Source organism: Trachemys scripta, chromosome 15 (assembly GCF_013100865.1).
Source record: "Trachemys scripta elegans isolate TJP31775 chromosome 15, CAS_Tse_1.0, whole genome shotgun sequence".
NCBI lineage: Eukaryota > Metazoa > Chordata > Testudines > Emydidae > Trachemys > Trachemys scripta.
This window is the reverse complement of record NC_048312.1, coordinates 8,133,192-8,160,443: the sequence shown is the minus strand read 5'-3', so window position 1 is coordinate 8,160,443 and position 27,252 is coordinate 8,133,192. Positions and strand designations below refer to the sequence as shown.

Genomic DNA, 27,252 nt, shown 5'->3' with positions numbered 1-27,252 from the left:
GCGATCTAGGCCAAAGTGTAAACAATGGAGGACCGTTTGGAACTGTTCTGGTAAGAATATTTACATAGCTGCTGCCGCCGCCCTGCTTTCAACAGGGCCTCTCCCTACTAAACATGAATATGCTGAGCTTGCTAGAAGCAAAACTACACAGGTTCTAGCACAAAACGCCTTTATCTACCTTACACTTGTAACAGAGGTGGGGCAGTCAGTTACAACTAGCAGCTGTAGTGCACCCAGCAACCATTCTCATCCTCAGATTAAAATCATGGACGGGCTGGGCTTTACTCTTCTTAAGTTCGCTTCCATCTCCATTACAACTTTTAACCATGTTATAGCCAGCTCAGCTGTCGAGGAAGATGGACTGACCCAGAAAAGCATTTTCTTGCTTTGCAAAATAGTTCGGGTGGGCGTAACCTCAGAGTTGTGCTCTCTAGGCAAGAAAGAGAAAATGAGGTGCAAAGGGAGCAGGAGACAAGGAGGGACAATAACAAAATTACAAACTACATAATTCTTGCACCCATATGGGAGAAGCACCCAACAGCAGCTGTGGTGGTACAAAGGGTCGACAACAGGTTACATGGCTGTTGTATTACATTGCATAACTGTCCCACTGGCTGGTCCAGGGACATCATTCTGAAAGCTAAAGCAGGAGTTTCAAAACAAAGGAATACACAGATGAAAGTCGGGTCACTTTGCTTTGACTGGGCGCTCTCCATAGACTTTACATTGGGATGTGCTATAGCCGCAACAGCTGCTGGAAATTAACCTGAGAAGTCATGTGACCTGCAATCTGCCCTCATGTATCTCTATGTCTAGAACATACAAGTTCTGCTAGTTAAAGGCGAGGATTGAATGAAGCAGCTATCCATTAAAAGAAAGATTTCTAAGGCATGTTTCCCCATTGCACCCAACACCAGTCAAAAACAAACATTATGTCTATCCCCATATCTCTCAAGCAGCTGAATCATTTCCTATCCGTTTTATATTGTGTGAAACATTTGCAAAAGCCAAAGATGATGATTTTACAGATATTTCTTCAATAGGTGACTTCATCAGTCTGTCATATGAGCACATGGCATATATAGGAAATATTTAAGGGCCGGGCTCTCTCATATACAAACAAGCCATTCTCTCAATAGCCAAGAAGCCTGGACACATGTTTCATTTTGCATCCCACTGAATTAGGTGTGAATACAGGCACATCTGTAAGTCTGGTGTTCCTTACAGAATGCCAAGTATCGTGTAGTTAAAATTTTTTTAAACATTTCCTTTTTATTTTCATAGGTACATACAACTTGTACATTCCATTGGGTCTCCCCGCAGCAAAGTATAATAGAGAACCCACAGCAAACAGTGATTACTGGTTCCTTAACGTTCTTAGAAATGGAACTACATAGAGCCCGATACCATCAGATGCAGTAAATGCAATACTGTGTGCTTTCCAATGCTTTTGTTATTTCCCAGATCCTGCTACCCCTCCACTCCGCTCTATAAAACACATTAGTGAGACTTTGCGTAAAGAAAACCTCTGAAGAGCAACAAATAAAATAATTGGCTGTGTCTTAAGATCTGCCTTCTAACACTTTTGCTGTGAATGCCCAGTTCTGGCTCTCCTCTTTTTCCTGCAGGACTCCTGTCAATATCTGGAAGGCTGGGACTATGATACCAATGCCAGCTGCAGCACGCTCAGCTCCAAACTGAGTGAGTGGGGGAGGGCTATGCTGAATCTAACACAGGATAAGGGCCCATCTATAGAGGTAAACTACTGAGTAAGGGGGAATCATGTCATAACAGAACTGGGGCTCTGTCCTGTTTATAAGAGATGTTGGCCTTGCCTGTATAGAATGGTTTGAACCATGTTAAGGAATCCTGCTACAGTCCTGACCTCCAGAAGGAAAGGAGACAGTCACTGCATACTTAAAATACACCTACAGGAAGATTTGCTTGCACACAAAGAACAATTTAAATTTTAAATTTAACAAGGTGGGGGTGGGGAATCAAACCAAAGAAAAGGCAGATACCACATAATACATGAGACAAAGAACAAAAGCTCTATAAATAAGAGAGTCACAACTCAACACAGGTACAGGTTACTGCAGGAGTCATTGTCCCCTCTTTCTGGCAAAACCACCATAGAAATTACCTGAAGGACAATAAACCAGAGACAATGGGCCAGCTGCTTGGCTGGCCCAGCTTTGGTGAAGACAGTGGCTCTATCCAATTTTACACCCGCTGAGGATCTAGTTCCAGGTGATTAGCAGGACTCCTTGCAGGCTGGAAGCCCGCAGCAAAGCCACAGGTTGAATCTGTGCTCAGAGCTTTCTTAAACCAGAGGCGGGCCCATGCCTGGTTTAGAACCTGACCTCAGTTCAGGATTGTTTGAATCAGAAGGTTTTGGAGGGGTCTGGCTGTAAACTTCCCCACAGTTCATGGGTGTTCAGCTTAACGGATCTTTCTTCTACCGATGTTTGTCGTCATCTCTCTGCTTCTTAGGGTCTCTCTCCTTGCTCCGGTCTCTTTCCCTGTCTTTTCTCTCTCTGTCCTTCCTCTCTCTTCCTCTGCTCCTTTCCTCTTTGGAATCCCGCTCTCTTTCCCGGTTGCTTTCACCCCAAGCCCACGATCGCTCCCTTTCCAGCCATCTCTTGTCTCGGTTCCTTTCAGGGTCTCGGTCCCTCGCTCTCCAGTCCCTCGCTCCCTCACGAGACCAGCTCCTCTCTCTTTTCTCCACTGACCCCTCTCCATAGAAGTCACTTTTCATAGTTGGCAAATTGATGGGCTTTCGGAAAGGCCTGTCCCGCCCTCCAAACCGCAGCTGCCCGGATTCCTTCTTGCCTCCAAAACCACCTCCAAGTCTCCGAGGGATCCATCCTTTGAGGGTCCTTTCCAGCTCGAAGTCCACAAATATCTCATGCTGGTCAATAACCAGCCTGTTGGCATCTCTATGGGCTTTCAAGAGCGACCGTTCCTCTTTGTACTCTATAAACGCATAGCCCTTGGAAAAACCTGTGACCAAGTCTCTAACCAGACGAATCTTCCTAATGTCTCCATACCTGGAAAAGGCTTCCTTCAGCTTCTCCTCTGTGGTTTGTAGATTCAGTCTTGCTACAAACAGAGTGAGGTGGGGATCTCCTGTAACCCCCTTATTAGGTACGTACCGTGCCAACATGGCCCTCCAAATGGCACGGTCATGGGGCTCTTCATCTGTGCCATCAATGCTCCCTGCTTTGAGGGGGTCATACTCTTTCGCTATGGGCGCCCACTCGTTCATTTTCTAGAGGGAACACAAACATCAAACACACTCCAGCATCACTGCTAACATTCTGTATAAACGTTCACCACTACAGGAGAATTGGAAGACACAGTTAATGAGGATACTTGGCATTTGCCTATAGCACTTTCCATCCCAGGATCACAAAGCACTTTACAAACATGAATGAACTTACAACACTCCACCACAGGCTGATTCCCATTTTACAGATGGGAAAACTAGGACGCAGAGTTCAGTTCTTAGCACAGATTCATCTGCTAGCACTCCACCTGGATAGGCCGTGAGGGGCACAGAAAACCCTAGACATCCTGCATCCTCGCTAAAAAAAACCATTAGACTTTGCAGAAATGACAAAGAATCCTTTATAAGCTTAATTAAAACAAACTCCACGGGAATCCTCTTTTCAACTAGACTCCCCCAAGCTCTGGCCCCCTGTGGAAGGCGATTTGCTCACTGTGGAGGTGGGGAGCATTTGCTTCCTGGTGTGGGAGGAAGCCTTGCATTATCTGGATGTATTTTAGGGGAACATCCTTCCGATGCTCCGGTATTGGGTGTTTTTAAGCGAGTGCAGAAAGAGGCCGGATGCCTCCCACAGGCCACTCGGGGGGGCCACAGGCCATGTGCTTCTCAGCCCCCCAGCTGGGCTTTGCAGACTTCGCCCCTTCGCTTCCTGCAGCGTGCACAACCCAGCAGCCAGCTCGGCTCCTTCCTACCTTTGCCCTCGGGGTCTCACGCGCTGCCAAGAACCCGGGGGACGCTCAACCCCCTCCCCCCCGGGTCCCCGAAATTAGTCGGCACACCCCCCCCCCCCCTTCCATCCCCCCCCAGGCCCGGCCCCCCCCCCCCCCCCCAGCTCTGGGGCTGAACCTCCCCTAACAGCCCACACCCAGCCCCTCTCTCCAGCCACCCGGGGCGGCCATAGACACATCTAACGCCCCCTTACTGCAGGCGTCCGGTGCAGGGGCCGGGCCCATTCACACCGGGCCTGGGGACTGTGAGCACCACCGCCATCTGCCCGCCCGCGCACAGCGGGGTTCCCAGCCCGGCCCCGCCCGCTCACCGCCTCTCCTCCGCCGCGGCCCGGGGCCCGGGCGCGCTTCTCTCCGCCCACCGGCTGCAGGCCCGCGGCCGGCTTCCCGTCGGCAGGGGCCGATTCGTGCGCGCAAACCACAGACGTCTCCACTTAGCAAAATCCCGCGCGGGGAGGGGCGACTTGTGCAAAGCGCAGCTCCGGGGCCGGAATTGTGCGAGGGCAGCGCGCTGCGCCCCGGCCGGGCCAAGCCCGCGGAAAGTGGCGCTCCAGAAAGGCAGATGCGTTTGCCTTCCTCACCCCGGCCCCTGGGGGAGGGAAGCGGGCTGCAGATGCATTTTCCTTGCTAAGCTGGGGGGGGGGGGGGGGGGGGGGGGGGCTGGCTGCAGATGGGTTTGCTTTGCTGACCCCCTGCTGGAGGGGGGCAGGCTGCAGCAGCTGCGTCCATTGCCCGGGGGAGGCAGCGACCTGCAGGAGCCTGCCGGGTTTTTGAGACCCGTTACAGTTCACAGGAAACCACCCCCAAGCCCTAACCAGAATAGGGATTCCTGGCCAGAGTCCTTCCTTGCAGACCAACCAGCCCGGCTGCTTTATTCCCCCGTGCAATGGCTAAGACAACAGGGGCTTTGCAGTGACCCTGGAGCAGAGCCCCTGCCAGTTGCCCGGGGTTGTTGCCATGTGCGGTCTGCCGGGGCTTGCGAGCAGCACCGCAAATCCCCGCCTGGCTTAGCTGTGGCACGGGCGGAGCTGCCGCCGAGCTACGGATCCGGAGAGCGGAATTCACTTTCAAACCCGAATCGAGTTGTAGTGACCCGAGAGAGTGCACAAGGCAAAGCAGCTACGCGCGGGGGGGGGGGGGGGTGCTGATAAATCCCAAGGGCAGCTCTGGCCCCTGCTTTTGGAGACGGAGCTGAATATTTGGTTCTGTGATAAGGGTCCCCTACATCCCGAGGCATGTGAGTGGGAAACTGGCCCTCCCCAGGAGTGTTTCAGTCCCTCCCCATCCTGAGGCGTCTCCATGGAAACTGCAAACGTTACCCAGGGAGGGCAGACGCTTCACCCTGCCCAGGGTTTGCTTTGTCACAGTGCTTCTTGCAAAATGCAATGGGAAATGTCTCCAGCTGCCCTCGCAGCATCAATCCCGCCTGCCTGCAAAAGCCTCCACCCAGTACTTCAACACAGATCACTCCCAGGCCAGCCACAGCCCTGCCTCTTGCGACAGAGACTGGGTCTGCTGGGTAGTTTTGTCTGCACAACCAGCAGTGAAACACACGCCCATAGCCTATCACTCTGCAGCCAATCTCTGTCTCCTGGACACTGCCTAAGAATGAGAGTAGGAGCCACTCCAGCTAGAAGGGAAGCTGTCCCGTGCTGGCCTCGCTTCCCACATGGCTTTTAGCCCCACCCCAGCCTCCCAGCCTTGTTATCTGATTGGCCCCCAGGAGCCTCCCCTGGAGGCCGAGAGGACTTGGTCACAGGTTAACAAGTTTCACAGAGGAGGAGGAAGGAAGTTGTTGAGTGTGGCAGCCGAAGCAGGCGACAACTGCAGCAGCAGGTCTGAAACCAGCCTTCTCCAGACTCCCCACTGGGGCTTGCCATGCAGGGTCATCAGCACCAAGAGGAGGGAGAGGTGAAGGAAGAGCCTAGCCCTGAAAGCGCCTTTGAGAAGAGCCCCTTCCAGCTGACAGCAGAGGATGTCTATGACATTTCCTACCTGGTGGGCAGGGAGATCCTGAAAATAAGCAGCGAGCCCCAGGGGGAGGTGCCCACCAGGGTTGCCCAGTTGCAGTTCAAGATAGTGAGGATTCTGGAAATGCTGGAAGCTTTGGTGAATGAGAGTAACCTGACAGTGGAGGAGCTGAAGATGGAGAGAGACAATCTCAGAAAGGAGGTGGAGGGACTCAGAAAGGAGGGTCCCTCAGGGAATGCAGAGCAGGTAGGTATAAGGGCAAGTGCAACCTCAGGAACTGATCTGCTTATTGTGGAGGCATGGGGTTTTATTAACTACACTTTACACTAGTGACATTCGGCGAAACATCTCCATCAATTTGGCCCACCTTTCACACATTGACAGAGTTACAGCTCCGTTGAGAAACTGCTGTGAGCAACCTCATGAGCGTAGGCACAGTTTGAGGTTAGCAGAATTCTCAACATCAAAAACCCCTGTCCGATGGGAGGCCATGCTAGCACCACACACTGGAAAACACTTTTGCTAGCATGATTCAAGCCATTGTGTGGACAGGCCCTATTGGAGAAGTTTACTTTTCATCCCTGTTGAAGTTCCTGACCCAGCTGCCCGCGCAGAGACTGGGTCTGGCTAAACAACCTACAATGTTACGGTACAATGTCCTGTAGTATTGTAGGTATAGGGCATGGTTTTGTCTGGACAGAGTCAATATGCTGAAAGAGAGAAGTTCAGACATCCGGGCCCTGATTTTCATGTAGTGTAGATGTACAATTGCACATCTGTCTTTTATGTACAATTGCTCACACAAAAGCACCTAATTAGCCATTTGCACACATGTGAAATCCTTGTGTTTGTGCAAATTAGGTGTATCAGAGGAGGAATGACCTTGTGGTTTTGGCGCTCAGCTGGGACTCAGGAAAGCTAGGTTCAGTTCTCAGCTCTGCTCAGATTCTCTCTGCAACCACAGGCGAGTCCCTTAATTTCTCTGGGCCTCAGTTTCTGTCTGTGACAATGGGGATAACAGCACTTCCTTTGCCAGTTTAGAGGTAAACTCTTTGGGGTGGGGACTGTCTTATATGTGCATAAAGCAGCTGGCACAATGGGGCCCACAGGCACTACTGAAATACAAATAATTATTTTGCACCTACATTGTATGAAAGATCAAGATTGTAATGTCTATAAATAATGGAAATTACTATTGATTGATAAAGCTGATTCCTTGTCTAAGGTACAGCCTGACAGCTGCTCAGGGGTTATCTGGGCATGTGGTGTCCTTACGGTTGCTTGGTTTTTAAACTGTTGCCCTTTGTTCTACAGCTGAGCCTTGGACCAGACAAAATGATAATAGATCTCACAGATCCAAATCGTCCACGGTTCACGTTGCAGGAGTTGAGAGATGTGCTGCAGGAACGTAACCAGCTGAAAGCACAACTTCTTATTACACAAGAGGAGCTACAGTGCTTTAAGAGGTAGATCACTAGGTCATCCAGTCAGCAAAGAACCCCTGTTTATAACACCTGTTTATTATGTAGGGATCATTTCAGAATGTTTAATTCATGTCTTGCATCTGAAGAAGTGAGGTTCTTACCCACGAAAGCTTATGCTCCCAATACTTCTGTTAGTTTTAAAGGTGCCACAGGACCCTATGTTGCTTTTATTCATAAGTGGATCATGAGCTGTGGGGCTCTAATTACCAACCCATATTGTCAGTAATGGATTTCAATCCAAGTGAATCAGAGGAAAAATAATAATTTGATTTACATGGTAACTTCCTAACAAGGTGCCCAGGGTGCTGAAAAACCCAACTGAAGGCATCAGATATAAAACAAAGTAGTATAAATATGGGACCTTTGAAATAAAAAGTGTGTTTTAGAATGTCATGAGTATACTTCCATATAGCACGTGTATAGCACAAAATGTCACATCCTAAATTTAAGACTCACAGAAAATGTTTTACTGGCTGGATAATGTATTATTAAAGACATGAGTTTGTCTCGAGTGTTTTTGAAGGAGTATGTTTCAGTGCCCACATTGAACAGCATTGCTTATCTGCATATTGTGGGCTTTGATCCCCTCAGATCTCAAGATAAGCAGTCAGGCTAGGTCAGTGCAGTGATGGCCGTGAAGGTGTAGAACTAAGCACCCTCTGCCTGGCCATACAAAGCCCTAATCCAGGCCAGCAATGCTTGTAGTTATGGCTTGCACTGGTTTAGAGTAGGGGTTTGCACTGGTACAGCTATATGCCCTAAGGCTGTAACCAGTGAACATTTCCAGTGTAGGGAAGGGAAGTGACACGGGGAAGGTGACATTTATCTACCTCACAGGGGTCTTGTGGACCTTCATTGATTCAGGCCAGAATCTGCTGTTACACCTGTGTAAATCTAAGTGACTGTGCTGGAGATACCCTGGATCTGCCCCAATGTAACCAAGCTTGGAATTTAGTGCTTTGAGATCTTTGGATGGAAGGTGCTTTACAAATGCAACATAGGATTAAAATCAGTCCTCACTGAGTATTAAATAATTACACCACACTCCATCTGTAGCTATATAAGCTTCTAACAATTATCAGTGGGGTTCTTATCAAAATATTCTAAGCTAAATTAGAGAGACGAGGTGTGTGAGGTAATATCTGTTATTGGACCAACTTCTGTTGGTGCAAGAGACAAGTTTTCAAGCCACACAGAGCTCATCTTCAGGTCTGGAAAAGAGCTCCTTGTAGCTCGAAAACTTGTCTCTCTCACCAACAGAAGTTGGTCCAATAAAAAATATTACCTCACCTACCTTGTCTCTCTAATATCCTGGGACCAACACAGCTATAACTGCACTACATCTAAGCTAAATTACTGTGCACAATTAAAATAAGAGTGATTCACTATTAGCATTAGTCCAGGTTAGCTGTGTCCAGAGAAATTAGAGCTCCTATTCAGGAAAGCACTTACACACAACTTGACTTCAGTGGGACTTGAGCACAAGTTAAGAGCTTTCTGAATCGGTGCCTACATTAATAAAGACGTAATATTGGCTGCATTGTGCATGCCCTAGCTTTACAGACCAGCACAGAACAGTTCCTAGTATCATTTTTCACAAACTAAAACTAGTACAACATTCCTACGCACAAAGGAAAGGTGCAAAGACACCACAGCCAGCAAACGTGACAGTGCTGCAAACTTTAGCAGGGTATTTTGACATCATCTGCTCAGATGCCACAATTAAGAAAGGGTTCAATATGCACAATGGGGGTGTGGGGGGGAGAGGTGTAGCACAGATTAAAAACAAAATTCCCATCTCCCTCGTTTGCTAGTGGCATCATTTCACAGAGGGAGGACCAGGCTGGGCCAATGGAAAAGGAATCCACTGTCTGCAGTCCTTCTGGCTCAAGCAAATCTAACGAAGAGAAAACAATCATAAAGCATCTGTAAGTATTGTCACTTCTCTTGCAGCACTTTATAGTGGTGGGCTGACTTGATTGGATACTTGTTCTCCCCTCACACACACACACCCTTTCCCCATTATAAAAATTAAGGGCTGTTGCTGGAATCCTGAAGCCTGCAAACCTCCTCCTGAAGCCAACCAAAATTTGGTAGCATCAGGAGTCTACCACCCAGATGGTTCACATTGCAGCTGGGCATAGCTCCTCTCTGATAAGATGGCAAAAATAATAGCTGCTTCAGTTAACTTTTATGTGAGTTAATCTCATGACAGGGATAGTCTGAATTAGACAGAGAGGATGAATGCTTTGTTAAGTAAACAGTGTTAACTAACAGGCATCAGACACAATCCCTTTAACTAGTAGCAGTGCCTGTAGGAGGAAAGGTTTTCTTAAGAATGGTCCCAGGTCAAATCCTTGAATACTTCTTGCAAAATTAGAGGGAAATTACCACTTAAATGACATGGCCCAGCTTTCAGGTCTCACTGTTTCAGATTCCTAGAGGAAACTACGTCTCAGACCGCTTTATAGCAGTGCACCATCCCTGACACACTGCATCAAAATAACAGTAAAAACTTAACACTTTTATAGCACCTTTTAGGTGTAGAACTCAAAAGTGATTTATAAAGGTGGGCATCAGAATTGTAGAGATAGGGAAACTGAGGCACAGATGAAGTGACTTGCCTGAGGTCACAGCATGACACAGCAGAGACAGGGAGAGAACCCAGTTCTCCTGCATACTAGCCGCACCCACTGGACAGTGCTGGTTGCGTCACATACTAGCACAACAGCAAAGGGAGAAGTGATTTTGCTCCGTGCCTGTGAAAAGCACCCTATGAGGCCAAAGACTTTCCAAGCAATCCTTGCTACACAAAGAAGCCTTCAGTTAAGGTCTCAGCCCGGCGACACATGAAATTGCATGGTATTTATTTATTGTCTTGAATTTAGCCACCTTGGTCAAAAAATTGCCAGCTTTTCAGAGCTAATCATTAAGCTCTCCTATGCTGTAGGAGGCCATTGCCTCCCCCGTGAGTACACTAAGAATGTCCACGTTGTGTTGTGTACTGACTATCCCCCAAGGTTTGTTTGTGATGGGATTCAAGGGGCTATATGCAGCGGGAGCCTGCTCAAGCTCTGCGCTTATAGCCCCTGAGAACAGCCCAGTGTGTTAGCAGGACAGGCTCAACTGGTGGGTGTAGCCTTTCCTTTTTGTAAGACACTTCCCCCACCTCCTCTTTTTGCTCTAGGTTCTCTTTTAAATACGGAAAACGAATATGACTGAGAATTTAGCCACTTCTGCTCCAAAAGTTGCAGCCTATAAAGCCCTTGAGAAGAAGCATTTGAAGGAAAAGAATCAGTTTCACTGTAGAGAAGAGGCCACATCTCAAGAACATCATGTATTTGTATAATACTTTCAGATTTTGCTTTTTTAAATAACATTTCTGACAATGTTTGTATTAAGGAATAAGTGTTGTTTTCTCCTCTTGTAAAGGATGGCAGACTTCCTCTAGACATATCCAGGCGGATGGGGTACGGAATAAACCTTTTTTATATAGCGATTTTCAGTCTTTCAAAGAACCATACCAAGACATAGCCTACAGAAGAAAGAATATTAGTTTTTCCACTCACTGCCTAGGGGATTTTCAAAGGCTAGAATGATCTTGCTGACATTTTGCTAGAGTTACACTATCTACAAAGACAGACAAATATATTTACATTTAAATTTAAAGTGACTTTTGTTGTGCAGTGGTCTGACTCCAGAAATATCCATATCTTAAAGCAACCCAGAAGTGGAAGCAAACTGGAAGTTGCCCACGTGGTGGCTGTCTTGTGGTTTGTATTAAATTAGTTTGATGTCCTCTGTTCAGCAGCCTAATGCCTACCACCGAGACTACTATAACTGGGAGTATCTGACACCTTTAGCGGTAGACTCACAAGCCAAGCATTGGCTAGACCATGGATATAGAACTCTCATGGCTAGGGGTGATCCTTCAGGTCAAAAGTAAAGCAAGTTGTAGCAGAGTATTAACACTGTTACTACATGTGTTCATCCTGCTCAGTGGACATATAGGACTTCAGTTAGTACTAGAACCTTTTAGAGGCAATACCTATATTCTTGAGATATAGCACATTCAACACTGACTCCTCATAGGTACTGAATGGGAATGAAAACACTAAAAATGGAGATAATTCTAGTTTTGGGAAGATAATCACTGATTAAAAAAAGCATACCTAAATGAGCTGCATATACAGAACAGATAAGAGATAGGAAAGTTAATTATCTAGCTGCAATCCACTACTAAATGCATTTAGGTCAAACAGATGGAAGGTAGGTGTAGGGGAGATAATTAGTATCTCTGAGGTTTGTACTAAATCTACAACTAGGAAGACAACAGCTATTTTAACAGCATTAGATATGAGGCTGATTAGACATGTAAATAGTAGGAAAAATTAAAAGACTCAAGAATATCTTATTCCCTTTCAAAAGGGAAGTGAATTCTATGATCTCCTTTGATTCCTTTTTATATGCTAGCAGTAGGCAGAATATAGGTCAGTTGATGTATACAGTATATCTATACTTAGTAACAAAGAATGCCGGTTAATATGGCTGCACAGAAGGTAGAAAAACAGCAGTGTCATTTTCAAATGTGTTCACTAGTAACAGAATGTTAGTAAAGCAATATCAAAGATCCGTAACTTGGAAAGATTTGTCTATATGGGATAATTCTCCACAATGGATGGGTGTCACACAGGGTTTGCCATCTTCAAAACATTATTACACCCCAACATTAGGGATGCTTCTTATATAGCCCTTCTGGGTCTGAGGGCTAATTAAACTAAGATTCTATCAAGTATGAAAATGTCTATTGGGCCAATACATCCAAAAATAGTCTTATTCTATTTGTAACACAGCCACCAGATCAGCAGCTGGTGCTAACAAAATTAAAGCATAACTCTGGCACAAAGATCTGTGTCCTCCACCATGCCTTCCTGTTACTTGGAGGGAGTGTTCATGAACATTTCTAATTCAGTAGAGACAAGCTGCTATTAGGATAGCAATTTAGGTGAGGGGGGTGGGATCTACTCAGGTTCTGACAGGTTTCAGAGTAGCAGCCGTGTTAGTCTGTATCCACAAAAAGAACAGGAGTACTTATGGCACCGTAGAGACTAACAAATTTATTAGAGCATAAGCTTTCATGGGCTACAGCCCACTTCTTCGGATGCAGGTTCTGAGTTTTATAGGCTAGCTCTGCACACGAGAGAGAGCAATTGAGAAAACTGACAGCTTCAGCATTCCTGAGGAAAGTAGGCATCTCTACAGTGAGTTAAGAAGGGGAAACGGAGGAACAAAGGTGAAGAGTGACTTGTCCAAGGTCACAGTGAGCCAGTGGTGTAATAAAGCACAGGTTTGTTCCAGTTCCCAAGTCTGTTCTCTAGCCACTAGCCCATGCTGCAGAAGGAGAAGGTCTTTCAGAACGGGGAACCTGCACACATTTTTTGGCTTCTCTAATAGAGAGAGAAGAGAAGGAACTCTGTGCTGTGCCCACATCTAATTCAAAGCCCCAAAGTATACAAAATATATACTGATGGTGGTAAGAGACCATGGACATATACATATCCACCCTCCTGAGCTTTCACTGGATGGAGTAGAAGATGACAACAGGCATCTAAGGGTTAACCATTTTCACAGCTTGCTTAAAGATATCTGAAACACAGGCAGGCACAACAGCCAATTCATTGTTAATAAATATATATCTTTTTATTTTACAGACACATTTTCTTCAAGTTTTTGTTTTTAAAATACATCACTAACCCACCTCTCTTGCTGCAGAAACACATAGGTTGGACTGTATTACCCTGGCTATCATACAAGTGCACAAGACTGTCTTGGGTGGTATGAGCAGGAGGAGCAGCTTTGAGAACATGGAGAAGCAGAGGACATTAATAAACCCACAGACCTCTTGCTGACATTTTCCAGCAACAAGCGTGGCTGGTAGCCTAAGGCCATCTTTCAGCTACACACATGCCAAGCATGCCTTGGCAAACGTTTCAATTGATAAGAGTTCATATTCACTGTAAGGATCTCCATTGTATAGCTTTCCCATACTATGGATTTGGTTCCCCCAATAATGAGCCCAAACCTGTGATGTACTGAGCATCTTCTGCAAGGTGCTAAGCACCCTCAACTCCCAATGAAGTCAATGGGACCAGACAGTGCATGACAGCTTACAGGATCAGGCCCTAAGGAATCTACTCTCTTCAATGCATATGCATAACTCCAAAAGCAAGACTGAAGATGCACATGACGACAAGATTCCAAATTTTGGAAACACTCTGATCCACTTCCAGCATTCACAGTAAATAAATAATTCAGTTTCTGATGTGGCCAATTAACGTTGGGAGGTAATATGTTTGTAGAGAGGCCTTTTGTTTTTTAAAAAGCCCTCTAACAAAACTCCCTCAAATCAGCCACCAACTATAAAAAAGGTACCATCTCAAACTTTAGAAAACACAGTAACGCCAAAAAAGCAATTCCTCATTTTGATGACTTGCATGTTTTATCTTCACATTTCTAATAAGCATCAACCCAGTTTATAAAAATCCAACTCCATTTGGATTGGAGTTATGTCTCTCTGAAGAAGGCAGCCAGGTTGATCATTCAATCCCATTATTGCAGTGGATTGTGGTGCATTTGTTGCCAACAAGGGGCAATGCGCTGGAAAAACTGGACTCCTAGCACAGACTAGTTAAGAATGATCCTAGCAATGCTTCATTCATGAAAAGGTCCTTGGCGTGTCAGTACTAGGTTTAAAAAGGCTGACAAGTAGTCAAATCAATGACTTAAGAGTTAGAACATATGATACATCTGTCACCATCAAGCTGAACAGTTGATAGCTTCCCCCTTTAAAACAGGACATGAGATTTCATTGCCAAAGCAGGAGCATAAACCAAGAGATTCAGATTTAATTTTTTCCCTCCCCCCTTATAAAATATGCATAAGTCTTTGACTGCATACTCAGGAAGCACTGATCAATCTATTTGCAAAAATGTACAAAATTGAATAAAAAAGTTTCAGTAATCTACGACCATCTGTTCAAGCCTGTCTGGAAACCTGTAACAGATATTTAAATACTTCAGAGCAAAAAGGTGTTTTTTTAAACAATTTTAAAACACCAGAAGCAATCCACTAAGATAGCGGTGTTTAAAAAAAAAAAAAAAAAAATCCAACTCTCTTCAACAGTGCTCAGTCCAAAGAAGGATGAATTAGTGTTTCAGCCACGGATGAGCTTCAATGGAAGCTTTGCTCCTGTCTCCATAATCATACAATAGTTCTTCACCCACTTTAATGTCTCGCGAGGCTATCAGTATGAGATGAGGTACGCCGTCAACATCATGAAGCTTTGTTTGACAATTGCCACATTTGCTGTGATTAATCAGCCTTCCCAGACGATTAGTCTCTTTTGTAGCATCGACACTGAAAGAACAAACACAGATTGGAAGATTTCTGCACAGCACACACAAGTCACACTCTCACAACTAGAAGAGGTTAAATCCACACTGAAAAAATCAAGAGATGAAAGAAAGTATGCAGTCAGCACAAGGCTTGAAAACAGACAAAAAATACTAGAGATCCTGATGCCACTACTGCCCTGATACGCAGAACAAGCTTAACCAAACTGCTCTAACAAATCTAGTTAGTCTTACATTACCACAAGTCAACGTCCCACGGCATATATTCATTACAACTTTACAATTGTGAAAAAAGGGTCTTTCAACTCAGCCATGGATTTCTTCTAGAACTGACTTAGAGTCGCTTACTAAGCTTTTTGTGGATCCCTTCCTTCTCTAGATTTTGCTTTCTCCCCATTAGCAGCCATAGGGCAACCACCCAGAAGATATTGTGTCAGCCAGCAAAAGGATGCACAAAAGACCCCTGCTCCTTTAAGGCTGGGTATGCTTAGTGTCCAACACATGCTCAGTCTCCACTGACTGTGGATATTCCCAAAGTGGGTCCACACGTTGCTGTGCCATAGCATCTACCTGAAGCTGTATAGTGCCTATCGCAATAGTATCTAAGCACAGGTGTCACTGGGACAGCATGGTAGAAGTCAGACCATTAGAATCTATAATTGTCAAAGATATTTAATATGTAGGACTTTGTTACAATAGACTTAGGTTCCAATATTTAATCGATACTAGTTACTGATTTAATCAGCTGCAGTAATTTTAAGTAAATCATGGTATATTACTACTCTTCAATTCTTGGGCTGCTTTTAAAAGCAAAATCCAGCCTGGCGAGGAAGGTTAACATACAGAGGTAAATAAAGCTAATCAGAAAGCCAGATTCTCAGCTCTGCTGCTGATCTATGAACCTCAAATCTATCCACTAAGACATATTGTCTCTTAATTCCAACTTCACTCACTATAACCAGAAGAGATACTCAGCATGTAATTTTGAATGTTCAAGCAATACGAGTGAAAAATATATTCAAATAAAAAGCAAATATCTCAAGGTAAATCTTGCACTTGGAACTTTTACATTTAGCAGGAAAACTGAAAGATCTGGCACCTTCAAAGCATCCACTTATTCTATTATTATATCCCTTAAACTTTAAAAACAAACAGAATCAAAAGCTTACCAGTACATTTTGCTTAAATACTGAAAGTAGTACATATAGCAGCCTGTGGATGGATCTTGGGCATACACAGCTTCTCGCTTTTTAGCATCAGTGATCTCTATGAGATCCCCATGATATTCTACCACAAATTCTCCTCGATTAAAGTGTTTGGTAGCAATTACCCCTCTCCCTTTACCATCAATGAAGTCAATCTGTCAAGGAGAAAAGGAGCTCAGTTAGCAAAGCTGCAAAATATTTAAACTGTTTTAAGTAAATCTATTTGCTACCTATTTGGGGGAAAGGGAACCTACAAGGATTTGTCTTTGAGACATTAGCACCAATATAAGAGTGTGGCACATATGAACAAGTATTTTAGATAGCAACATATGGCAGCAGATTGCACAACTTTAGGGGAGATACATGGGATGAATTTAGGGATGCAGATCACCAGATATTTAGATAGACAGTTTCCTAGATAATAAAGACCAATGTCAACTGGACTAAAAAATGCAGAAAAGTGGGATTAGTCATCTTTTTATAGCAATTATTTGTTTTCTTTGAGCAGTGGGGGAGGAGTTAGTCTTTCCATTGCAGACCAGGAGATACCCTCAGTGTCCAATTTGGCTGCAACATAGAATAATAAGAGTTAGAGATGCAGAAAGGCCTATCATGGAAGCTAGTCAAGACTGTATTGGCTTTGGACTAGTTCCCTACAACATGTTCTCTATTTTATTATCTAATCCATCACTTCATTGGATCACTATTCCACTGCCTAACACACACAAGGGAAGTTTTCCTGCTACTAGCACAGAAGTTTCCTTATTAATGTGAACACATCACTTTTCAGTGTAGCCCTTTCAAACATCCTAAATGATTCCTTCAAACATCTGCAAACATTAAAGACAGAACAGCTTCAGGAGTTCTGATCAGATAATAAGTTTAAGTTCCCCTCCTCCCCCCCCAGGTTAGCAGGGACAAGAAGTACAAACCCTCACTTCTGAAAGGAAAAAACACAACAAGGCCCCCAGGCAGTGAGCAGAGTTAACTCCAGTAACTGATACTAGCTAACAAACTGATAGGAGTGCCACTACCACCACACTCCCACTCAATGTCACAAGGAAAAGCCTACATTTACGGTTCAGTGTCATGACAATAAAACCTTTTTACCATACAGATGCAGTGTCATGCTATTTAAGTTGGCGTAGCAGTTACCTTCATTCCTTCTTCTTTCCCACTTTCAATTAATTCATCTATTCTCCTCTTTTCCTCAGTCTGCAAAAAGAAAAACCCATAGTATTGCTACTAGGATTTCTGCAGGGGTTTTTTTAAGATAAGTGTTTTAGGAAGGTGTTTATCTGGTAATAATCTCACTTTTCTAAGCACTCTGTGGTGCTCTATTTAGAGCTCAAGCATGTCAGTTTTGTCAGAAATATTACAACATTGAAGAGAAAATTTCAAATTGCTCTCCAGGAATGTGCAGTTTTTCTATACGAGCAGCTGGGAGGCATCCTAAAGGAATCCAAATTTAGGTTTTGCAGTTTATGAGGAAGTGTTACTTTATATAGTTATATTGTGCATTTGTTATTTGCACTTTTCCTAAGACCTCTCCTAGACAGTACTTTGGAGATTACAAGTATCTGCATTCATCACACTAAATTCTCATTTGACTGGCAGCATAGAAACTGCCAGGATTTGATGGGTTATACAAAAAGCACTACCTGCAATTCCGTTTTGCTCTTCCGGGAACTTCTTCTAACAGGGTAATAATCTGTCACTTTTCGATTCTGTGATATTTTTCCTTGCGCTCTGAGGGATAAGGAAAGAATACATAAATACTTCAGATTTTCTGGCCTCACTGTCCTAACCCAAAAGGGTCAAGAAGCTTTTACTTCCAAGACAGTGATTTGAGAAATGGCTGTTAAGAATTTAAGATTTTTTATCATCTGCACCCTTCATTCTGATGCAACACCTTGTACACTCCCGTTCTTCCCCACCTGGTCTCATCACCAGTATTTCAGCTCAAACTCTTGAGATGAGAAAGATATTTCTCAAAAAGTGTAGAGAATTAGCTCAAATTACTATTATACAGTACCTGTGTGTGTCTCAACCCAAGATGCTCTAGAATTTCTATCATTAAACCTGCTCCATGGTTGGCTGCTGCTGGAGAGGGGTGCACCCATCACACGGCGAAACCTTGGTTTACACTGGTCATGCAAAAGTGAGCTTAGATACCAGCTCAGCCATCAGACCACTAGCTATAAAGGTAACAGCCTGGGTCTGGCTAAAGAACTTCTTGTTTTGCCCCCCCTCAAAAATGAGGTCTTAACCACTTTTGTTAGTTCCCATTAGTTAAGATTAGTGGAAATGCACACCAATTTATATACAAGCTAGAAAGCTGTATGTTCAAGAAAAAAAAATGCTTTGCAAGGCATATCAATGCTTACATCATAGTACAGAATTTACATTGGATTGTTCTTTAGGGTAGGTTTCAGAATAAAACCCCTAAGCCACTATAGCAAAAAATATTTCTGGCACATTTGCTTAAAAAAATCCAAGATATGGCATATGGATGCCTTTGCTCCCACATGTCACCTACTTTCTCCTTGGTCCAGGTTTTGCTTTTACCACCTTCTTCTGAGCTTGCTTTGCATTTGCTGCATCAGTAGAATCAGAAGGCAGAGGCATGTTTTTCTGAGTTTCTGCAGCTTCTTGTTTTTGATTAGGAAAGGACACTGAAGAATCACACCCACTTTCTTTATCATTCTGGTCTTCTGGTTTTATAGCACCTTCTATTGTATTAAGAGTACTTTTTTTCCCTGTGGATGGAAAATGTAGGACGACTAACATAAGATGTCTTCTAGCTTTCCTTTCTTCTATATCACAAAGTGCCCTAAACTCTTAAAGGTTTCTAACCTGTATTTTATCTGTATCAAATTACAGGGGCAGGATGGGGAAACATTGTATTTATTCTGTTACATGGCAAAAGTAAGTAGTCATAAGGGCCAAATTGGACCAAGTTACCTGTTGATGCATCATGAGTAATTCCTACAGGTCATAAAGGGTGGAGGGGAAGGATTTTAATCCAAGTATTATGTCTAGTTAAAGATGTTATCCAGACAAAGAATTTCCCAAGTCTCAACATCAGACACTACAAAGGGAGTTTTGTAACAATTGCACTATTGTCCAAGACAGCAAGTTTGCCATGTTGAACTAGATGAATACTCTGCAAGGAAAGTGACTTCAGGAGTCTGCTGGGGGACTATAGTCCCATACTTAGTGGCTATTGGTATCAAGAGGCCAGTGCCATCAAAAAACACAAAAAAAAAAAAAAAAAAAAAAAAAAAAGGAAACAAAAGGAATCAAAATTGCTGTTCCTATTATACACATTGTAACAAATCTACAAGCTGCAGCTGGTACAATCAGTAAATGCAGACTCAGAATGTGGGTGGAAGTCTCTAGGATTCCTAGTAGATTCTGAAGGTAAATGGCTTTTAAAAATCACAGATAAAACATTCTAGACCTTCTCCTGGCCTAGAATGACCTCATGGCCTAGACTCAGCAAAGCATTTAAACTTGCTTAATTTTAAGATTTAAATTAGTTTTAAGAGCCTTGCTGAATAGGGATGGGATTACTCACATGCTTAAAAGTTGAGTACATGCTTAAGTTCTTTGCTGAATTGGAGCCTTTATCAGAAACCTCTAGGGGCCTGATGCAATCACTATTGAAGTCAGTGGAAAGACTTGCATTGACTTCAGTAACGATTGGAACCAGCCCCCAAGCATTGTCAAATTGTAATCTGAGTCTTTTTACCATCTATCTCCAGAGCCCTCACTTTTGACAGGGGAGGTTCTTTATTTCTGGAATACATTTTCTATTGGTCCATCCCAGCCACTTTTAAGAAAGGACGTGCTTTTATTTTATTGGCTTTTTCTTTGTTGCTAGGTTTGCAGCTAGGTTGATGTGGCTTAAGCCATTATTTTCTGCTTAATGGAAATGTGAACTGGCTTTTTTTTAAATGACACCCAAGTACCACAGCGATTGGTGCGTAAGAAATCCTAGTAATAAACAAGCAACAGTAAAACTAGTTAGGGTCGGACTAATTCCATGAACCCAGGAAGAGATGTTAACTGCATGCAACCCAGTGTCTTGTACATACAAATTTTCAGGTAAGATTTGTATCCTGGTCAACTAAGTAAAAAGGTTTTTAAATAAGTGCTAAAATTGGTGAGAGCCTACGGTTAACAGATCAGTGATTCTCCAACTAATCTACAAAACACTCCCATTTGGTGTATAGAGCTACTTCTGGAACAATGAAAAAGCAGCTACCAGTTTTCTAGCATTGGTGCTCTAGTCCAAGAAACAGTTTTCGAAAGATGCTTTCCCCCACCACACCCTTAACTCTAGCCACACAGACACTAAATCTAAACACCAGCACCTCTCATCACACTACATGGCTGCTTCATACATTTCTTGGCTTGGTGTTTCCTTGGCACCAAATTTGATTACTATTTAATTACAGAGGAAACCAACTCTGGGTAATAAACATGCAAAGGAGGACAAACCAAACTGCAAAGTGACCCACAGAGATTAAATACAAATGGGGCATGCAGGGAATTTAGGGAATATTAAGAACTAAATATTTAAGTCCTACACCAGGAAAAGAAAACAAATAAGCCAAGAGACAAAACAAGAGGGAAATTTTAACCAAGCAGCTGCATCATTTAATTTAAATGAAATTGGTAAAGAGAGATCAGTATTCGCGAGAGAGTTGAAATTCCATACACACTAACTATTTGCTGGGAAGGCAGGGGATCTACAAAAAAGGGATCTTAAATTGTACCCAATTTGAAAGTTTGGGGAAAAAAGTCACAGGGCATAGACAAGGCATGTTTTCTAACCCACAAGCAAACGGTTGTAAGGTCAATCTTACCGTCTCCTCTTTTGCATGTTTCATTTAGTGTTTTGCCTTGACATTTCACCTCATGATGCATGACTGAGTTTTCCTCTTGAAGTGGAGGACGAGCACCAGGAGATTTGTTAGAACTTAGGTAGGTGTAGATTTTGGACTGGCCAAGAAATACGTTCTCCTAAAACAGAGACCCAATAAAGCTCATTACATCAAAGAAATCTCATCAATCTCAAACCTCCAGTTGGTATCTGGATCATGCTACATAAGCCAACACCTACATTACTGCAGCATATTTGCATCTGAATAGCAGAGAATATATACATAAAAACCACCTGTGTTCAAAACCATATCACTCTGGTTGGTAATAGCTTGAGCAAAACTTGCCATGCAAATTCTCTGCACAGACACTTCCTCAAAAACTAATTAAATGCATCATGTTAGTTGAATTAAGTGTTAGGGTACAGGCCTAAATTCTTTTCTTGAATGTGTACATAGCTCCTAGTGACTTAAACACAAGGTGCAATGCTGGTACCTGAGGGCAGCATTTGGTGCTAATATTTTTTTCATGGACCTACATAATTAAGGTTCTCTCAAATGTTTCTTATTTTTAATAGAATAACTATTTAAGTTTTGATGATTTTTCTCCATAGTAGTGCAGAACAGAGACAAGTATATTCCATTATTTAGGGAGCTAAAATTGCACTAAAAAGGCAAGCAACAAAATTGATCTAAGGCTAGTTTTTTAAAAACTCAGCTTTGGTAATTCTCTGCAGTTTCTCCTCCCACCCCCATTCCAAAAATCAATTCTAGGACACACATCAATACCTACAATACACAGAGGTACCAATGACATCAGAAAGAACTGGATGACCAATTTTAAAATTAAGCAGCATTGTTTCTAGCGCACTGTATGAACAGGTTAGAACCAGTGCCCGACACTTCTGAGAAAGTGAACAGAACAGGGTGATTTATTGAGTGATCCATCCACATTATCCAGTCCCAGCTTCTGTACTTGTGTGGGAAGGGCTTATGTGGAGGGCTTAGAAGAGTACCATCATCTTCTCCCCCCTCTCCGAGGTTTAACTCCTAGGTGTCTATCCAGTGATTCTGATTGTTCAACCCCACGGTGTCATGATATGTTGACATAATTTAGCCAGAACCAAGATTGCCTTGGCTATATTTCTTACACACAAAAAAATGATTTTCAGCTGTAACAAAAAATATATTTTTTTTCCACTAAAAAAGGAACCCTACAGTTAAAGCATAAAATGTACCACATATTCCAACAGATGGGTGCATAAGCACTGAAAATTAAAGGGAGCCTATTGTGGAACATAATAGATATGTTTTAACCTTAAAATCAGATAAACTCCTTAATGTTATAACCTTATTGCTCTGTGTCTGAATTATCTGTAATTTGTAATCTTTTTCCGATAGAAGAATTTTGTTAGTTCCTGGCCATTTAAAGGCTCACTCGGTTTGTTTAGTTGCATTTATAAATGTATACATACCCCCCCTCACTTGAGGAGTCAACCCCTCTCACAGGTCTATAAATATTTTCCTTCTTTCTGTAGCATTTAGGTCCCAATTTTGTGGGCACTTACAGATGCTCTAACTTCAATGCCACTAACCCCATGCTAAAAGTCAGGCACATAGGCAAGTATTTGGAAGACCCAGGCTTTAAGACTGCAAATTCTTCCAGGGAGGGAGGGAGGCAGTAATTGTAGGTGTTTACACCGCTACCATAATCCCTTCTGCTGCCACCCGACTCCCACAGACAGACTCTTAAGCCCAGCCAAAGCCTCAATGAATGGGGATCAGCTTGCAAAATTGGGGCTACAATGAAGCTTTGATCCTGCCTAGGGCTTGCAAGGCGACTGCAACAACAACGGCAGCGTCGTCCTGCCAGCACTTACACGAGGAACTTTACTCACGTGAGTAGACCCATTGACTTCAGTGCGTCTGCTGCGGCAAGTTCCTCCCAGCTGGCAGCCCGTGGACTAGCTGCATGGCCACGTCTGCCGGGGCGGGGAGCAGCGCCGGGCGCCCCTTAGCCGGGGTTCGCAGAGGGGAGCGCGGCGACAGGCCCGGGCTGGCTGCAAGGGGCGGCCCTTTCCCCACACCCCGACTCTGCCTCCCCGCGCTCCTGCAGCTTGGCCCTGCCCGGGGAGGAGCCGGGGGGTTCGCCTGGCTCCCCGGCCCCAGTTCCCCGGGCGGCTCCAGCCGCCCCTCCGCAGCCCGCGCTCGGAAGTGGCAGGAAAGAACCTTCCCGGCCAGGGCCCAGCCCCCGCGCCCCAGTGTGGGGGACACACGGCGCTTACCCCGTTCATCCTGGGGCGGCCGGGCCCCCTTCTCTCGGTGCTCTCCGGAGCCGCCGCCGCCGCCTCCGCTTTGCCTTCCCGGGGCTTGGACATGGTCTTGCCTAGGGGAGAGCAGGGGATGGGGGCGTCAGAGCCATGCCCGGGGCCGCTTCAGTCCCCGGCAGCGGCCGGAGCCGCCGCCGCCACCTGCGCCATGTTTCAAGGGCTCAGTGCACAGAGGGAAGCCCAGGCAGGCCGGCCCAGCGCGCACCCCGCACGGGGGGAGGAGCGCCGCCGAGCTCCCTCCCCCGCTGCCGAGGACACGCTGCCCCCCAGGGGAGCCCACAGCAGCGGTAGAGAGGGCAAACCAGCCTGGGCTTAGGGAGCCGGTATCTGACACCCCCCACCCCGCAACACACGCCTCCTAGACCCCCACAATACCCCCCATCTACCCACTCACTCCGCCCTCCGTAAGACACACATCCCCCAGTCACCAGCCCCCCAGGGACCCAGTCACCCCCCCAGGCTCCAGCCCCCCCCAGGGCACCACGCACCCCTCAGGGCCCAGCCCTCTATATAGCCCAATTACCACCCCCACGTCACACCCACCCTCTATGTAGCCCCCACCCCTCAAGAACCCCAGCTCCATTCACACCCACCCGGTCCTCAGAACTCCAGCGCCCCTCGCCCCCCACGTGCCTGCGCCAACCCAGCCACTCCCTGCCCGCTTCTCTCTGCCCCCATAGGCGCCCGGTCACCAGCCCCTACGCACGCCCCCTGCCCATATCCAGACACACACCCCCGGACCCTCCATAACTTACCCTCCCCCCCCAGCACCTGTCAGGGCGGGTACCTTTAGCCATGGCTCCGAGAGCGGAGCCAAGCCCGGCTCGAAGCTGTCCTGGCAGGAGGTCCCCCTCCGAGAACCTTCAGTGTAGCCGGACTGCTCCAAAGAGATGATACACTGAGCCGCTCTCCGCTGCCTGATTGGCGCTTCCACTTGCCTATCACATCTCCCCACTCCTTGATTGGTGCGCAGGGGAATGTCCCGCCTTCCCCATTCCATTTGAGTCAGCGCGCCTCCCTCCCAGTAAGGGTGTTTAAATGTGCGTCCTCTGGTCGCTGATTGGCCAGTGCGAAAAGCACGGGGCCTGTGATTGGAGGCCAGACCAGGAGTTCTCCCTCCTTTGCTAGGCTGGGTGAGAGTTCTGGATCGCTTGACAATAGCTTTATGCACTCCTAGCCACTGTATATGGGGTTCAAGTTGGCTGTACATAAGAGCCCCTATAGGGAACAGTGCAGAATACGGACCCTACATACAGAAATCTCTCCCCACTTTTCCAAATCTTTGGCTCTATACTCTTCCCTTCCCGGCATTTCCCTCCCCCCTCCAACCGGCTATTTTTCCTACTTGAGCTAACTTATATTTGGAGTCCTGAAAAGACAACGCTGACTCCCCTGAGACTGCAAAACTCTTCTGCTGAGCTCTGTGTATCCTGCTAACTAGACCCGGTTCCAAGAGGTTTGGCTATGTGCACATATGCACGTTGGGATGGAATTACATGTGAGGGTTTAGCTTATTTAAAAAGTGCCTCTTCATTGTCATATATGATGAACACAACCTTGCACATTTTATTTTAAACAAAGCATTCAGCTCCCAGTAACTGAAAGAGCATGGTTATAGTTCTGCATTGTACTTCCCAACACCAGGAAGTACAGAATGCAGGTGTGGAGCCCTATCCACTGAACCATACATCATGGCTGCAGGGTTACATTCAGGGCCAGATGAACTCTCCTGTGGGCCCAGGGCTATTAGATTTTGTGGGGTCCCTGTATACAAGTCTTTTTCCTAATTTAAAACAAAATGCTCACAATTATGGCATCAAAGCTATAATAGCTCAGTGGTTTGAGCATTAGCCTGCTAAACCCAGGGTTGTGAGCTCAATCCTAGAGGGGGCCACTTGGATTTTCCCGTCTAGGGATTGGTCCTGCTTTGAGCAGGGGGTCGGACTAGATGACCTCCGGAGGTCCCTTCCTATCCTGATATTCTATGATTGCTATACTAAACTTGCCTTTTAATTAACATAAAGCCGTTCTGTGTTTACTTTTCAGTATTAAAACATGTAGAATATAGTTAAGTGAATTCAAAATAGCCTACATCTTACTTTAAAACAGCTGTTATATTCATTTATTTCTGGGAGGGAGTTGGGTGCAGGAGGGGGCTCCAGGCTGGGGCAGAGTGTTGGGGTGCAGGAAAGGGTGAGGGGTGCAGGCTCTGGGAGGGAGTTTGGTACAGGAGGGGATTCTGACCTGGAGCAGAGGGTTGGGATGCAGGAGGGGGTGTGAGGTGTAGGCTCCAGCTGGAAGGCGGTTACCACAGATGGCTCCTGGCTGGCAGTGCAGCATAGCCCCATGCCACTGCCGGAAGTGGCTACTGGCACGTCTCTGCGTGCCCCAGAGGGGAGGGGGACAGCATGTCTCCATGCACTGCCCGTGCCCGCAAGCGCCACCCCATCGCTCCCATTGGCTGTTTCTTGGCCAATGGGAGCTGCGGGATGGTGCTGGGGGTGGAGGCAATGCGCAGAGCTGATTCATCCCCCCCCTGTAGGGGCCGCAGAGACATGCCAGCAGCTGGCCACTGCTGGGAGTGACATGGGGCCATGGCATGCAGGCAGCCTACCTGAGTCCTGCTGCGCCGCTGGACTTTTAGCAGCACAGAGATTGTGATTGACTGGTAGAGGCTCCAGGATCAACCAATCAATCGTGATTGACGGGTTGGTGACCACTGAATTGTATATAATTATGGATTTATTTTTGTAGGACCCCCCCCCCATTAGCCCGAGGCCCTGGGCTGCAGCCCCTAAAGCCCCTGTGTTAATCCAGCCCTGGTTACCTTGTACCTCAAAGTCAGAAAAAAAATATCACCAAGAAGCTTGTAGAAACAAGGAGGCTGGACGCCACATTGAGACCATCAATGGGCTACAGTACTGAGCTTTTCACCTCTAAGTTTTTGGTATCAATTCAGCTAATTTTGATAATGAATGAAAGTTATTATACAATGGGAGTTTGGTAGCCTATATGAAATTAGTTTGGTGACCTAAATATAGCTCCTACTGGTCACCCAGCCACTTCACATGTCAACATCACTACAACTGGCATCAATTTGTAATTCTTGTTGGCAGTCCTAGCAGAGAGGCCAAGACATGATTGGGCAGCGGAGACGGAACTATCTTCTCCATCTTAGAGGTAGCTCCTCAAAGTCTATCTCGTCACTTACCAAAAAAGATGGGGTTTTACAGCCACATAGTTAACCAGCATTATTTAGTTATCTTGTTGTAAAATTCTAATGTAAACAAGGCTCTGTATTTTGTACCACAAGGTAGCTAAGTAAGGTCAGCCATAGGTGGTGGTAAGATTTAGTGTTGGCCAATTTATCTATTTAAGCATTTATACCAAGCTGATCAGCAGGGTATCTGAGCTCTTTATAGAGTCTGGGTCTGATTTTGCTCACAATCCAAACTCACACTCTAGTTCTGAAATCACTTACTGTGTAAGCTAATATTTCACCACAAGTAATGGAATCAGCATGGATGCTATACAACTAAACACAATAGCAAATTCCGTTCTCTCTGCTACTCAGCTGTTACATTTTATTCCTGTTGTCTTTCTATTATGTAGGAGCGGTAGTAAGACCATAGTTAAGGCTGCATCAAGGGTTTCAGTGTCACAGGGTAAAGATTTGCTAATATATTCTAAATCTTTTGAGAATAAAGCCCAAAATAGAAACATAGTTTTCAAGGTCTAATTTTCTGTGTATATCTTAGACCGAGCTGATTTTTATTTTGTGAAATATTATTAATTGTAGGATAGTGGGTAAGCTAAGTCAGAGAAACTTCAGAAAAAAATTGCAATCAGGGCTGATGTGTGTTGTCGGGACAGTGTGTTGGAAGTTTCACTGCTGCTCCCTGCAGTGTATCTGTTCTGTGAATAAAGGACTGCAATTTCCAGAA

General features: G+C 45.2%; 3 protein-coding genes across 7 annotated transcripts; 1 reads left to right on the top strand and 2 right to left on the bottom strand.

Annotated features, from left to right (window-relative positions):
* Positions 1-462: 462 nt before the first annotated feature.
* SNRNP35 (small nuclear ribonucleoprotein U11/U12 subunit 35) lies at positions 463-4,620 on the bottom strand. Of its 4 annotated transcripts, none has more exons than XM_034791412.1 (2): positions 4,340-4,620; positions 463-3,271 (listed from the first exon to the last, which is right to left on the bottom strand). In XM_034791412.1, exon 2 carries the CDS (start codon positions 3,266-3,268, stop codon positions 2,459-2,461), a length of 810 nt encoding a protein of 269 aa, XP_034647303.1. In that variant the 5' UTR covers positions 3,269-3,271; positions 4,340-4,620; the 3' UTR covers positions 463-2,458. The 4 variants fall into 4 exon arrangements, with proteins under 4 accessions (XP_034647303.1, XP_034647302.1, XP_034647304.1 ...); XM_034791411.1 differs by having other exon boundaries at positions 4,329-4,619; XM_034791413.1 differs by having other exon boundaries at positions 4,212-4,435.
* A 545-nt stretch (positions 4,621-5,165) lies between these two features.
* RILPL2 (Rab interacting lysosomal protein like 2) lies at positions 5,166-10,968 on the top strand. The gene is made up of 4 exons (XM_034791091.1): positions 5,166-6,234; positions 7,303-7,454; positions 9,287-9,400; positions 10,660-10,968. Exons 1-4 carry the CDS (start codon positions 5,896-5,898, stop codon positions 10,688-10,690), a joined length of 636 nt encoding a protein of 211 aa, XP_034646982.1. The 5' UTR covers positions 5,166-5,895; the 3' UTR covers positions 10,691-10,968.
* A 3,652-nt stretch (positions 10,969-14,620) lies between these two features.
* On the bottom strand, positions 14,621-24,205 carry KMT5A (lysine methyltransferase 5A). 2 transcript variants are annotated; one of them, XM_034791089.1, is made up of 8 exons: positions 24,096-24,205; positions 23,264-23,364; positions 20,964-21,120; positions 18,629-18,848; positions 17,751-17,838; positions 17,245-17,304; positions 16,054-16,244; positions 14,621-14,888 (listed from the first exon to the last, which is right to left on the bottom strand). In XM_034791089.1, the coding sequence occupies exons 1-8, from the start codon at positions 24,103-24,105 to the stop codon at positions 14,678-14,680; spliced, it is 1,038 nt and encodes a 345-aa protein (XP_034646980.1). In that variant the 5' UTR covers positions 24,106-24,205; the 3' UTR covers positions 14,621-14,677. The 2 variants fall into 2 exon arrangements, with proteins under 2 accessions (XP_034646980.1, XP_034646981.1); XM_034791090.1 differs by lacking the exon at positions 17,245-17,304.
* Positions 24,206-27,252: the final 3,047 nt, after the last annotated feature.